Source organism: Mirounga leonina, unplaced genomic scaffold (assembly GCF_011800145.1).
Source record: "Mirounga leonina isolate KUSES-001 unplaced genomic scaffold, KU_Mleo_1.0 Mir_171, whole genome shotgun sequence".
Lineage (NCBI taxonomy): Eukaryota > Metazoa > Chordata > Mammalia > Carnivora > Phocidae > Mirounga > Mirounga leonina.
This window is the reverse complement of record NW_023270436.1, coordinates 13,981,071-13,996,610: the sequence shown is the minus strand read 5'-3', so window position 1 is coordinate 13,996,610 and position 15,540 is coordinate 13,981,071. Positions and strand designations below refer to the sequence as shown.

General features: G+C 44.5%; 1 protein-coding gene across 1 annotated transcript in view; it reads left to right on the top strand.

Annotated features, from left to right (window-relative positions):
- The window catches only part of KSR2 (kinase suppressor of ras 2), a 400,598-nt gene that overhangs the window by 158,620 nt on the left and 226,438 nt on the right, over positions 1-15,540 (top strand). Inside the window, exon 4 of the mRNA XM_035017093.1 lies at positions 1,177-1,690. Within this exon, the coding sequence (XP_034872984.1) occupies positions 1,177-1,690 (514 nt within the window). The remainder of the gene's footprint in view (positions 1-1,176; positions 1,691-15,540) is intronic.

Below are 15,540 nucleotides of genomic sequence, written 5' to 3'. Positions count from 1 at the left end.
GAAAGTCACCAGGCTTTGTCTGCGCAGCATAGTTGTCTGGAAAGTCAGCCAGTATGTGTGTGCTCAATAGTTCATTCCTTTCCACGGCTGTGTAGTGTTCTGTGCTTGGCACGCCCCACAGCCTAGTAACCATTCACCATTGCCAATTCTCTTATCATGTCTATTCTGGTCCCCCCCTTTTCCACCCCCCCCAGCACTCAGGCACTCATCCTCCTCTGAAATCCTTTCGTGAGCATGTTTTCTTATCTATCGTGTCTCTCCTGCAGCAGAATGTTAAGTCTAGGGTATCAGAGAGCCTGGCCTGTGTGTGATCTGCTGGGCCTTTCTTGAGCATAGTGCCTGGCGCATTCAGAAACTGTTGGATGAAGGTGTGCCTGAGCCCACAGCGACAGCAGATCTGGGAGAAGTATGCAGTGGCTGAATAAGTGGTCAGGGAGTGACCGGGGGCAAACTTGACTTCTGCAGAATTCATGTATCTCATATAGCGGCTAGCAGTAAAATTGCTTTGTAAGGGAAAGGTTATCCTTGAAAATCCTTTAAATCACCTAGAAACTGCTGGAAGTAGGATCCTTGGAAGCTCAAAAGGTGAGAATTAACTCCTTTGCTTTTCTGGACATTTGAATTGTGGGCTCCACAACCACAGGGGAGTGGGGGGCAAGGCTGCTGAATGGGGATTATGGTGAGAGGGTCACCAAAGGGATTCATTCTCTTTTTGGAGGGGCCAAGGGGAGATGAATTTATGTAAATGACTATGCAGTGTAGTGGGCACATGGTGTAATGTGCATGCGCAGCGCAGCGTGTATAGGATGTAATGTGCATATGATGTAAGGTGCAGAGCGGTAAGGAGTATATGCTGTAAGATGTCTAAGGTGTAATGTGCATGCACAGCGCAGCGTGTATAGGATGTAATGTGCATATGCTGTAAGGGGCAGTGCGGTAAGGAGTATGTGCTGTAAGGTGCCTAAGGTGTAATGTGCATACACAGCGCGGCGTGTATAGGATGTAATGTGCATATGCTGCAAGGTGCCTAAGGTGTATGAATAGGCATGCACGGTACGGCATGAATAGGATGCAATGTGAATATGCTGTAAGATATATTTGCTGTAATGTGCATACACTGTAAGGTGCTTTGTCGTGGCTTATCTGTTGTCTCTCTGCTCCTTTGTTCCAACTTAGGAGGCAACCTTTCCAAACAAGACTGGACCATCCAGTGGCCCACCACGGAGACAGGGAAGGAGAACAACCCTGTGTGCCCCCCGGAGCCCAGCCCGTGGGTCCGCACACACCTCTCCCAGAGCCCCAGGGTCCAGACCAAGTGCATCCAACACTACTCTCACGCTGGCCCCTCGCCCGGGGCCCCCGTGTACACGCATGTGGACAGGCTCACCGTGGATGCCTACCCGGGTCTGTGCCCGCCGCCACCACTGGAGTCAGGCCACCGTTCCCTGCCCCCGTCGCCCCGGCAGCGGCACGCCGTCCGCACCCCGCCGCGCACCCCCAATATCGTCACCACCGTGACCCCACCTGGTACACCACCCATGAGGAGGAAGAACAAGCTGAAGCCCCCGGGGACCCCACCGCCGTCTTCCCGGAAGCTCATCCACTTGATTCCAGGTTTCACGGCCCTGCATCGAAGCAAGTCCCATGAATTCCAGCTGGGTCACCGTGTGGATGAGGCCCACACACCCAAGTAAGTGTGTTTGGCGGGTGCCCTGGGGCCGCTGAGCCCTGGGGGCGGTCAGGGGCTGCTTCGTGGCCCCAGGACCACCCCGGCTTAGGGGAGCCTCGAATGCACTTGTGTTTTCTTTCTTCAGTTGAATGAGAGGTGGCTTTTCACGGAAGGCCAATGAGAAAATGAATAGCACTTTCCAGAATTGGAAATTTTATGAGATAGATTCTCTAAAGCAGGACTCAGTAAACTATCGCCTAGGGGCCAAATCTGCATTTCTTGCAACGCAGTCAGGTTCACTCCCATGTTCATTGTCCGTGGCTGCTTTCCTGCCCCACGGCTGAGTTGGGTCCAGCCTGCAAAACCGAAAATATTTGCCAGCAGGCCCTTGGGCAGGGAAAGCTTGCTCCTGCCGACTCTATCTTAGCGCTGCCTGTAGAAAGAGGCTGTGAGCTGCATACCTAACCTTACATTTTCTAGTATTGCATTAAAGACAGTGAAAAGAAACAAGTGATATTTTTCTAATATGTGTCATTTAACCCAATATGGCAAAATATTACCATTGCAACATAGAATCGATATAAAATATTAACACTGAAATATTTTGCATTCTTTTTTCCTTATGAAGGCTTTGGAATCCAGCTCATCTCAATTCAGACTCCCTGCACTCTAAGTGTGCAATGGCCCATGGGGCCGTACTGGGCAGCATGTGGGGGAACACGCTAGTGTTTATAATGAAAAGGCATGTCCGGGTCTGCTTGGGGTTGGGAGTGGGTCAGAGAGTGGGGAACTAGACTATCAGAGCAAAGGACTTCACACAGAAGCTTAGGGTGGGCCTGTAGGTGTCCAGGGGGGAACATCATCAAAGTGGGGTGCAATGTGTGCCCGGCTCTGGTTTGGGGGGGATCTTGCTGCCAGTAGAGGGTGACACAGCATCTGCAACTACATATTGGCCTGCAGGAGGGACGGGGAAGCTCTCTGCAGGGCCCCTTGGAGGCTGACGGTGGCCCAGGTCCCTTGTATTCTTTTGAGGCTCTCAGTGTATTGAAAATGGAAGAAATGCTAAACAGGCTTCCAAAAGTGGGTAGCATGTTTTAAATATTTACACTTGAACAAAATTGCCACGAAGGCATAAAATGATAATTTATAATCTCACTAGGAGACACCAATAAGGGGTCTGAGTTTGGCAGCTGTTGTGTGTCAGAGCCCTGGACCCCTGCTCTGGGATCCCTGCAGCTAGGATGTGGGGGAGCAATGGGGAGAGTTCCATTGCATTTCTAGCACGTGAAGGCCCATGTGGGGGGCTGAGGCCAGCCAGAGACAGAGTGTCTGGCCCAGGCTCCTGTAGGAAACAAAGTGCAGAGGCCCTGGCTGAACCTGATCTTCACTTTGGCTTCCTGTGACATTGCAAAAGCTCTCAGGGATTTTCAGACCCTCACCCCCATAGTTGTACCCATTTACCTTTGACTCAGGCATTTATCCAGAGCTGGCTCTCTGTCCTGGGTCGGTATGTGGAAGGACTCAGGGGGCCTGCCCCAATCTCAGACCTACTCCCTTCCTCCTGTCTCAAGCAATAGCGAGCCCATGTGGCTGTCATCTGTTACTTTTGTGACACGGTCCCAGAAGCCACTGGGACTCACACCTGACCCCTCCTGTTGCTGTCAGTCACCCCCTCGGGGGGTTCAGGGTGACACCTCCCTGCAAGGGTCTTCACTGTTTGAGCCAGCGTCTTGTGAGCTCTCATCAGCCTATGCAGGTGGATCTAAGACATCGATTGTAAGTTGCATCCTGAGATAAACGTAAAAAATATGTCTGTCTTAGAACTGATGAAATGTGGTTTGTTCTCGGCTCTGGGCTAGTCAATGGGGGTATAGTGGGAAGCAAAGATATAGCCTTGGTCTCGTGAAGTCTGAGATTAATCAAATAACCACACATAAATATTATAAGACTGTGTCCAGTAATTACAAACAGTGTTAGAGGTTCTAAAGATGCAGGGCAGGGCACCATCAGAGCTTATGACCAGATGGGGCTGATCGAGTTTGAGCTGGCAGGGAGGTGAGTGGGGGAACTAGGGAGAGCCTGGTCTCGGAGAGTTCCCCGAAGTGATGTTTAGACTGAAGGCTAAGGAGGGGTTAAGAGGGTGAAGGGGTAGAAGTGGAGGGCATGGGGAGTATCCGGCTGAGGGGTGGAAGGGGGCACCATACATCTGAGGAATTGACAGAGGGTGACAGAAGTCCTCTATGGCTGAGGGACCAAGGCAAGTGATGCAGGAGGAGACTCAAGAATTAGGAGGCAGAACTCTTCACAGCAGCTCCAAAGTGGAAACAGCCCAGTGTCCGTCGGTGGATGGAAGGATAAACACAATGTGCCCACTCTAGCCAGTGAGATATTATTCAGCCGTCAACAGGAATGAAATTCTGACACATGCTTCAACGTGGATGAATCTCAAAAACAGTACGCCAAGTAGAAGAAGCCAATCACAAAAGGATCCACTTGTTATGTATGAATTCACTTATACGAGGTACCCAGATTTACAACAACAACAAAGAGTTAGGCAGGAAAGCTAGGGGTTGGCAAACTTTTCCCGTAGAGGGCCAGATAGTGAATATTTTAGGTTTGGCGGGCCATGTGGTCTGCACCTCTCCCAATGGAGCAGAAGCAGCTGTGGACAACAGGTAAATGAATGGACATGGCGATGTTCCAATAAAACTTTATTTGTAAAAAAAAAAAAATAGGGGCCTGGCTGAGTTTGGTGCCCGAGGCTATAGTTTGCTCTGTCAGAAGCTGTGCTATAGAGAATGATTCTCCCTTATAAGGCACTGGGAAGGTCTTCAAGGTGGAAGGCATGATCACATATGATGGTCACTCATGGTCTGAGGCTGTGGTTTCTCCCAACTGCGCATCTCCCTCACCCCTCCCTGTGCTGACCCCCAGGAGTTGTGGAACTTGAAAGAAGGCTCTACGGACACATGATCTTTGCTCTATAAGGAAGGGGTGAAGTGAGAGAGGCTGACCTTTAGGGGCTTTCTCTAGCTTTATCGACATAGAATATTATGTACATTTAAGGTGTGCAAGATGATGATTTAACACACAGAGGTATTGCAAAATGATTACCACAATAAGGTTAGTTAACACCTCCATCACCTCACATGATTTTTTTTTTTGTGGTGAGCATATTTAAGATTTATTCTCTTAGCAACTTCCAAGTATATAATACAGTGTTGTTAACTATAGTCACTAGGCTGTGCACAGGTCCCCGAAACTTACTCATCTTATAACTAGAAGTTTTCATCTTTTAGCCAACATCTCCCCATTTCCCTCAGCCCCCAACCCCAGGCAACCACATTTGATTCTCCGTTTCTGTTTGATGTTTTTAGATTCTACATATAAGTGAGGTCATGCAGTATTTGTCTTTCTCTGTCTGACCGATTTCACTCAGCATAATGCCCCTCAAGGTCCATCTATGTTGTTGCAAATGGCAAGATTTCCTTCCTTTTTATGGCTGAATAATATTCCATTGCGTGTGTAAGTGTGTGTGTAACATTTTCTTTATCCATTCATCTGTCGACAGACACTTAGGTTGCTTCCATGTGTTGGCTACTATGAATAATGCTGCAGTGAACAAGGGGATGCAGATGTCTCTTCTAGATGGCAACTTCATCTCCTCTGTGTCTATACCCAGAAGTAGAATGGCTGGATCATAGGGTAGTTTTATTTTAATTTTTTTGAGGAACCTCCATACTGTTTTCCATAGTTGTTGCACCAATTTACATTCCCACCAGTGGTACACGAGGGTTCCCTTTTCTTCACATCCCTACCAGAACTTATCATCTCTTGTCTTTTTGATAATACCCATTCTGATGGGAGTGAGGTGATGTCTCATTGTGGTTTTGATTTGCATGTCCCTGATGATGAGTGATGTTGAGCAGCTTTTCATGGATCTGTTGGCCATTTGTATGTCTTCTTTGGAAAAAATGTCTATTCAGGTTCTCTGCCTATTTAAAAATCAGATGATGATGACTTTTTGCTATTGAGTTGTAAGAGTTTCTTATATAATTTGGATATTAATGCCTTATCAGATTGGCAAATATTTTCTCCTGTTCCATAGATTGCTTTTTCTTTTCTTTTCTTTTTTGCTGTGCAAAAGCTTTTTAGTTTGGTATCATTCCATCTGTTGATTTTTGCTTCTGTTGCTTGTACTTTTGGTATCATATCCAAAGAAGTCACCAAGGAGCTTTTCCCCTATGGTTTCTTCTCAGAGTTATGCTTTCAGGAGTTAAGTTTAAATCTTTAATTCATTTTGAGTTAATTTTTGTGAATGGTATAAGGTAGGGATCCAGTTCTATTCTTTTGCTTGTGAATATTCAGTTTTCCAGTGCCATTTATTGAAGACATTATCCTTCCTCTTTGAGTGTTCTTGGTTCCCTTGTCAAATATTAGTTGACCATATATACTTGGGTTTATTTCTGGGCCTTTGATTCTGTTCCATCGGCCTATGTGTCTATTTTTATGCCAGTATCACACTTTTAATGTGAGCCTTTCCCCAGACCCCTGAGGGATTTACTTTGTCTGGATAAGGTTGAATCACCTACTTTTTCAAGGCCTTCCAAATTGACTCGTCTACCATCAGCTGTTTTAGAAATTGTCTATCAGGATTTAGGCCAAGTTCAGCTTTGTCCATCAGGGTTCTTCTGTCCAATTTAGCAAGTTCACCACTTCCTTGAAGAAGGTACTTCTCCTGGCTCACTTCACAGGATGCTGAGATTCATGGCATGGAAGCAGCAGAGTGGTCAGGTTCATGGTGTTGAGATGCAGTGTGACCACTTGGCCTTGGACTCAGTCATTAGATCCACAGGGATTTTAAGGTACCTGGCCTTTGGGAATTAAAAAAAAGTCCACGACAGAGACAATGGCACTTTGGACTGTATGGGCAGGGGGAGCAGGGGAAGAGATTCAATCAAATTAGGGAAGGGTTTTCAGAGACACATTAGTTCAGTTGAGTTCCAGTAAGTAGACTGAGAAGAGCCAATATTTGCCTTGGTCTGAGCTAGTCCCAGTTCTGCAAGGGAGTAGCCTTGTGACCTTGGGTTTAATCTGAGTCTTAGTTTTCTCATCTGTGAACCAGAGGGGTTGGAATACGTGTGTGCTATTGAATCCGTGGTCATGACCCATTTGTGGATGGCGGCACCATTTTAATGAGCTGCAACCAGCATTAAGGAAATGAAATAGAATAGCCTAGGCTAGATATTGGGATGTGTTGCATGTAGTGAGGCTAACTATTAGAGTTGTTTTATGAAACACACACACACATATTTGTGTGTGTGTGTGTGTGTTATTCTTACTCTGGGGGCCCTTTCTACTCTGGACGGCTTTGATGTTAGAATAAACCCCATCAGGGATTAGGTGAGAAGGTTTGAGAAGCCAGCCCTTTATCCTGAATTACTCACCTCATTCTGGTTTCATATCTGATTTCTTCTCTCCTTCAACCCTGTACCCTTGCTGGGCATGGTTCTTTGTTACCAACTTGGCTGTCCTAAGTCTACCTTTATTTCCCTTTAATGGATAAAGCAGAGTTTCAGAAGTCACAGGACTTTCTGAACAGATCTGAGTCTTTCAAGACCATTGATTCTTATGCGTTTTCAAGCCCCAAGACCCTGGTAGGTTTCAGGTTGGAGGAAGGCTAGGTTTTAGACCCTTTACCCTCGGCATACCTATGGTGGTGTGTATCAGATGGTCTATTTGGGTTCCAAGCCTGTCCCTTATAGTATACCATGGGCATTTCTAGAAGAAAGCATGGCAAGAAAAGAAAATATTAGCCATAGCACATCTCTCACCTCCATTGGGAGCCGTGGGATCCTGGAAAATATGAGAACTACTATGACTAGTATTCATTCTCAAAGTCCTATTTACTTTCTTCTTTTCCTTTCCTTTCCTTTTTTTTTTTTTGCATTTAAGTGTGTGGTTTTACTTACATGGCATTATTAAAATGCACACATATACACACATACATACACGTGGGGGGAAAGCCTCCCCCCCCACCCCGGGTAAAAGTAATATGTGATTATTGTGGAGATTGAGACAACACAGGAAACTGATGAAGAAAGGGGAAAGTATATGCTGGTCCTTTGTTTTCTATGTATGTATGTGTATGTGTGTGTATAGAATGTATATACACATAACAAACACACAGAGTGTTTTCTCAACAGAGCTGAAATCATCCCCAGGGGACCAAAAAATCAGTTCTTGGTGGAGGAAGGCAAAAAACCAAAAAACTAAAAACAGAAAAACCCCACCTGATATTACAATAGTTTGTGGCCCTCCAAAGAGCCACTTACATAAACAGATATATGGTGTATTTGTGGTATCAAAATTTCATTAGGGGTGACAATTAGAACAAAGATCCAGAACGTTTCCGTAAAGGATCATACTGAGAAAAAGGTTGAAAAACACTGACATGGCTCTATGGATACAATCCTGTAGATACAGTTATAGACTTAGATGTTGGGGGTTATCAAGAGTCTCCGCAGTGTTCTTACCAGTCTTTCTCCCTCTGGCTCTGTGGCCACACTTACATGGATCAGTTGGCATCGATTCCTTATTTTCAGCCATTTGGAAAATTAAGTCCATGCAATCTCAGGGTTTCTGGTCACCTTACCTTCAGTCCAGGGATTCCATGGTCATGGTATTGGAAAAAGGAAAAACCTAACAATTCTTAGGTGCATTAGGAGTGGTACGTCTTCACATTCATCCATCTGTCTGCCCTCCTGTGACACAAATCACCTGCTTTCTCTTGTCAGAGCATCCGAAAGGGTAAGCTGGATTTCTGAAAACGGATCCCATTTTATTTATTTACTTGTTTATTTATTTATTTGTTTATTTTTTAAAGATTTTATTTATTTATTTGACAGAGAGAGAGAGACAGTGAGAGAGGGAACACAAGCAGGGAGAGTGGGAGAGGGAGAAGCAGGCTTCCCGCTGAGCAGGGAGCCCAGTGCGGGGCTCGATCCCAGGACCCTGGGATCATGACCTGAGCCAAAGGTAGCCGCTTAACGACTGAGCCACCCAGGTGCCCCATGGATCCCATTTTAAATGCATGGGAGAAGCTCAGTATTCAAGAGGAATTTCATTGTGAACCCTCTCCCTTTTTTGCAAATCTTTTTTAAAGGTGATTTTCAATTACAATTTTGTTTTCATAAGAGAAGTCATTTCCAGACACATCTTTATTTTGAAAATACAAGCAATATAAAGTGTAAGCCATACAAGGTCAAAGTCTCCCTTCCCCTTGCCATAGAGAGAGGCTAGAACTGCAGGAATCCTTTGCTGGGAATCCTTGCATAGGGCATATATAATATATTTAGTTTACTTTCTTCATAATCAGAACCACACTCTATACATTTACTAATGTGACGTGACTTTGTCAGTCCTGCATAAACATGAATATTCCATTTACAATGTTCTCACACTTTATTGCTTTTAGAAATTCTTCTATTTTCCCGAAGTACACCTGGAAGGTGCCTTTGTGCACGCCTCTGCTCTCAGACCTCTGTGTTGTTTAGGTATGACACATTGCAGCCCTGCTCTTCTGGGGGAGTGCGTGAAAACCCTCAGGTGGCCAGCGAGCAAGGCAACCAGGCTGAAGGAGACCCACACTCATCCTCATTCTGGTTCCAGCGAATGCAGAATCTGTCCATGGCCTGGGCTGTATCATTTGTAGCCAGTATGAGCAGGCTTTGCTCAACAGCTGAATTATGCGCTTAAGATTTCAGGAGGGATCTTTTTGTTTGTCTTAGAAAACTGATTACAAGTACTCATACTCACTGACACATACCTATAGATCATTGTGCTGATTATTACAACAGACTCTAATGGATTTGTAAGGGCACGAGTGGAGTGATTAGTTTGTATATAATAGTATATTCATTAAAAAGGAAGGCTTCTGCCATGCTCACCTTTTAGGTCTAATTAAGCATTCAGACACACAAGATTACTATAGGTCACACTTGGCATTAGATTGAGCTTGGAGAATGTGGGGTAGCCTCAGGTATCTTTTCTGTGGGTCCTCAGGGGCTACTTTTCCTTTCCCCCACCTCCAAGTGACATTTCAAGAGCAAGGTGATGAGACCCCTGTTAAGGAGGTATGGGAGCGACTGACTTAGGGGCAGTCGCTCTTGTAACAGCTCCATCCACGTAGCTCCCAGGGGCCCTGCAAGGGACATGCGTAGTTATAACAGTCATGCAGCTTAGGGGTCCCCAAGGCTGTGGATCCCTCCTGAGGTATTTCAGTTTCATGGTGAGAACTCCAGTCCATATGCAGTCTGCCAACCAGAGGCAGTTCTACCACGAGCAATGCAGTCTACTAAACAGTTGACGTTTCCACTTTAGGGGTGTTCAGAGGATCAGACCTAGAGAATCAGGCCAAGGTCAAATTCCCATTTGCAGAAGACGAAAAGTGGTGTTCACTCTTTTCCATAGCTTCTCTTTAAAAATCTTATAAGGTGGATTTGTCACCAATTCACACTGAATTTCTTTATTTTGAATTGGTGAGGTCTTTAATGAGATCTTTTGTAATCTATATACTACTATATAATATTTATATATATATATATATATTTTAAAGATTTTATTTATTTATTTGACAGAGAGATAGCGAGAGCAGGAACACAAGCAGGGGGAGTGGGAGGGGGAGAAGCAGGCTTCCCGCCGAGCAGGGAGCCCGATGTGGGACTCAATCCCAGGACCCTGGGACCATGACCTGAGCCGAAGGCAGACGCTTAACGACTGAGCCACCCAGGCGCCTTATAATATGTATATTATATATAATATAATTTATAAATATTTCCAGTAAAATCTATGCTTATCAATTTTTTAAAGTATTGTTACTACTTTGCATAAGAAAGTTTTATCCACAGCCCCATCTTCCTGGCCAGCTATTGACCTAGTGCCCCCTCTCCCAGATTCCAGGCCCCCTTTCCTAGGTCTAGAGCAAGAATAGGCTCCTACCCTCATTGAGACCTCATCCTTCCCCTCAAGCTGCTGAATCTGTCAGTCCTATGATGTGTCCAAAGAGACCCATTTAAAATAAGTCTGGCTTTCTAAATAGCATCAAAACCATCTCCTTGTATTTGCCCCAGAGGCTTATAAAAACACCAGTGAGACATCGTTCATCACTACATTCCTACTGACATAACAGCTCTGAAGTTCCAGCATGAAAAATTAGCTCAGCAGTGTGCTTATTTTGTCAGAAACTGTTGTGGTCAGGTGTGCTGTAAGCTGGGTAGCACAGTATTTTGCCAGAAGTACCTTGTTATTTACAAGGAATAACTGAAGATATTATTCCGGTGAGATTTGATCTGATTATATGTGGAGAAGTTTTTCTTATCTGGCACCTGCCTTTGTCTCCTGTTCTATACACTTTCTTGGGGGGTCCCTAGAGGGACCGAGCCCCATGGGGTCAGCCCCATGATGGCACACCTCTCCACTTCATCATACTTCCTGGGATCACCTCCCAAATATACTGCTTGCACCCCCAAAATTTCTCTTAGGGTCTGATTTTGGGGGAACCCAAACTAAAACAGGTAATCATTAATATGGTTGTGTTAAGCTCAATACACATTACATTTCCACTAAATGAAAGGTTTATTGATTGAATGATAACTCTAATAATATGCATGATAGCCATCACTTATTGAACACTTACTGTATGCTGGTACTTTGCATGGTTTATTTTATTTAATCCCATTTTGCAAGTGAAGAAATAGGCTTTAAGAGGGAACATGCTTTGTCCAAGCTCATTCAGACTAAGCACCAGAGTTGCAGCTCGTTCTCACCCAAAATCCATGGGGACACTGGAGGATGGGACAGGTAAGGGCATGGACTCTGGAGCCAGATGGCCTGGGTTTGCATCCTGACTTCACTTCCTAGTTGTGTAACTTTATTCAGGTTTCAATTGTCCCAACGCAAAAGAAAAATGCAGATCATGTGGTGAATCACGTTATCATGACCCCTTAGTTTCCTTTGATGAGGAAGTGCCCCTGGCACATGCTCTATTTTATAGACCATCTCTCAATTTGGGTTTGTCTGATGTTTCTTTATGACTAGAATCAGGTTATACAATTTTAGCAGAGAAGTGATCAGAGCAGGAAATACATGTTGATTTGGCCAATTACTGGTATTGCTAATTATGATCATTTGGTGGAGATGGTTTCTGCCCATTTCTGTACTGTATAGTTAACTATTTTACCCATTGAAGTTAGTATGTATCTAATGGGGAGATACTTGGAAACCATGTAAATATTTTGTTACTCCTCAAAATTCTGCCACTGATTTTAACATCCACTGATGATTCTTGCCTGAATCAAGTATTAATTGTGATGGTTTCCAAATGGTCATTTCTAATTCCATCATTTCTTCCATATTTGCTAGTCGGCTTTCTACTGAAAGGAAAAAACTTCCCCTTCTTCTTTCTTTGTTTATATCCATGTGGCCTCATGGATTCCTACTTAATTCAGTAGGTTATAGTCCCTTACTGTCTCTGTTTATTCTGATGCTCAGTTGCCTTCCATGTGGCCAGCAGAAGCCCCTTCAAGCTGGTTCCTGCATCCTTTAGACATGTTCTTGTCTTTCTTTGAGCATTGCCTTATTTTCTGGCACAAGAAGATGTGGAATCTCTATCTGAAGGCAGGTGTTCTCTCTTTTTTCATGTATAAGATACTATTTGTAAAGAGCTTAGCATTGTGCAAAGTAAGCACTGGCTCTTATTAATATCACTGCTATTATGATGATGTGCTAGCCCTTGACAGACCCTCAGACCTCCTGATCTTCTTCTAGAAGCAGTGGGCAGGCAGGCTCTGCCAGAAAACAGCTGGTTATCACAAAGGCATGCAGTATCTCTTCTTTTGTGGTTCTCAGACCCTTACCTCACTGTAATAGTCCTCAGGGGTTGTCCCCTGAGGGGTGTAATTTTCTGAGAAATTATAAAGTATATAGAAAAATGCAATGACTAATAGAATGGACATTTAGGTCCCGCTACTCAGAATGAATGCATGTGAACGTTTTTTCCTATTTGCTTTGCTGTTTTTTCCCCAACAACAACAACAGCAACAACTAACAGGTGAGGTTGAAAATCCCCCTGAAAACTCACGCCCATTTCTGCTACTTCTTCCCAGAGGCAGCTACAAACCCACTTCAGAGCATGTCCTTCCTGTGTATGGGTCGGTGTTGTTTTGTAGACTTTAAACTTTTCTCATAACTGGTATATAAATATGGATATATCATTGTTACTTGCTTTTCTTCACTCAACATTTTTGGAATCTATTCATGTGATACACACATAGTTTCTAGTCATTTACTTTCATCTGCTGTATAATATTCCATTGTATGGACATGCCACTGTTTATGGCATGATTCTCCTTTTGATGGACATCTTGGTTGCTTCCACGCCTTTACTATTGTAACTGGAGTTGCAGTAGAAATTCTTATACATATTTCCTTGTGCATAGGTATAAGGGTTTCTCTAAGAGGCATCCTTCAAAGTGGAATTGCAGGGCCAATGTATTTATTTAATACATTAAAATTGTATTTTGGGGGAGGGAGGATCTCTGAGATTGTAGCACTTTCAAGGATCAAAGGAAGGCTCAGGCACTAAGACTGGGGATGGGGCAGGTATTTTGGTCCCAGTGGATTTTTCTAGAGTCTATAAAATTAGATGGTCTTAGAAGGCTGGTGTTGCCACCTGTTTGCCTTTTGCTCTTGACCATCAGGTAAGTATTCAGAGCCACAGGGGGAAAGCGATTTCCTTCTCTCCTTACTACTTTCTCTTTATCCTAGATGGATGACAAGACCAGGGGTTCTTCTAGAGGAGCTGCCCAGAGGGCCCCGGCACAGTGGCTGAGGTCCAGCCTGCTGGGAGCTAATAGTCTGCACTGAGTTAATATTATTGTCTTTCTTATCCTTGTTTATCACTTTCATTATTATTATTTGGCTGGGATATGCCAGGTTCTATTAAATAGTCCGATCCCAAGTATGGCAGTCTAACCATGTGCCAAAACCCCCTCTTGGGACTCTACCCTGATCCTGTGTCCTGGGCAGGGTTGGGGGCTTATGTTGGCTCCCAGCTCCCCGATGGTGGCTCCCCAGGGCTCACCTTGCCTGATCTCCAGCTGCCTTCTAAGTTGTTGTCCATCTGTCTTATTCCCTAGAATGTCTTCGCCACCACTCTTACTTTGTGAGGGTCCTGCCAGTCTTTCTCAGCACTAGTTTCTTAGTGAGAATTCAATGGACACTTTGTATGCATTTGTTGAATGAATGGGTATTGATAATAATATCAGCATCCGGGGCACCTGGGTGGCTCAGTCGGTTGAGCATCTGACTCTTGATTTCGGCTCAGGTCATGATCTCAGGGTCCTGGGATCGAGCCTCAGTGGGGAGTCTGCTTGAGAATTCTCCCTCTCCCTCTGCCCTTCCCCCCACTCACATGCCGATGTTCTTTCTCTAAAATAAATAAATAAATCTTTAAATAATAATAATATCAGCATTGGTGATTTAGTGAGTGCCCATGATGCCTCAGACATTTTCTTGTTTAATCCCCACAGCACCCCATGTGAGGTGGGTATTGTCATTATCCCCATATTATGCACAGAGAAACTGAGGCTCAGAGAACATGGAGAAATCGCTTAGGGTCGCAGCCACTAAGTGGGATCCAGAGTTCAGATGCAGCCCTGACTCCAAATCCCGTAACTGCTGCATCCTACTGCTTCCCAGATAGTGTTGACTTCTGCCCAAGAGAGACTTGGGTTTGAATCCCTGGTGAGGACAGCCCTGGAGAAGGCACAGCTCACTATGTTGTTGTATCTGTGTTTGTGGAGCAATCCATTAGGGCCCTGATTTGGACACTCCGGGACTGCAAGACCCGAGGCCGGCCAGATGACTTTAGGAGGCACATGGGACAACATGAAACCTTTCAAATTATGTCAGCATTTAAGTGCTATTCAAAAAAAGTGTGGCTGACATATCAGATCCAGGATTCATTAGAAGTTGGTACTTAAGAGACTAGCAAATAATAATAGTTTAAAGAACCAGTAAGTAAATAAGGTGGTACTTTGATACCGCAGAGCTTCAGAAAGCAGTTCAGACCATGAATAAAGTTTGGGAAATACCACCTCAAAGTTATCTTCCTACCACAAAAGGTCAGATTTAACCTTCAAAAGTGGATGAAACACACAAGTTCACAGAGGTAGGAGGAAGAGTTGTAGATGGAAGAGTTTGCATAACAGGTGAGGTGTGAAGTTTCTCCTGTGGTTCTCCACTTTGTTAATTTCCATGCTTCCCTCTGAGCTGCGGAGCCTGGTTCTTAGAGGGGGAGAGCCCTCCTACTCTGGAATGAGCTTGTTGGAAATCTCCCCTTTGTGGAAACATATCCATACCCCTTATTAGTTTTTAAAACTCTCGGGGTGAGATGAAGATGATGATGGAATTTGTTCACATGGAACATGAATCCAACAAATATTTGCCGGGCCCCTACTGTGGACCAGGCACTGGGATAAGAATAGGGATATGGAGATGAATGTGGAGGCAGATTCCCCTGGTCAGCATCGGAAGTACCAGAATAGAGGCAGACGTAGAATTTACACATTTGATTACTTTACATGTTTGAACAAGGGGGTGTTTATTTTTCCTGAGCAGAAGGAAACAATGCCAAGGCACGCAGAAATGAGCAAGTGAAATTTTAACGGGACCTCGTGGGGATGTATTTGAGTTTGGCTGGGTACAGAGGGGGGGAGTTGGGGAGACATTTCAGTACCCATTTCAACCTGGTTCAACTATGGTTAAATGGCCAAAGGGAAGGTTGGTGTATCTGCTAAATCTAAGGCTGG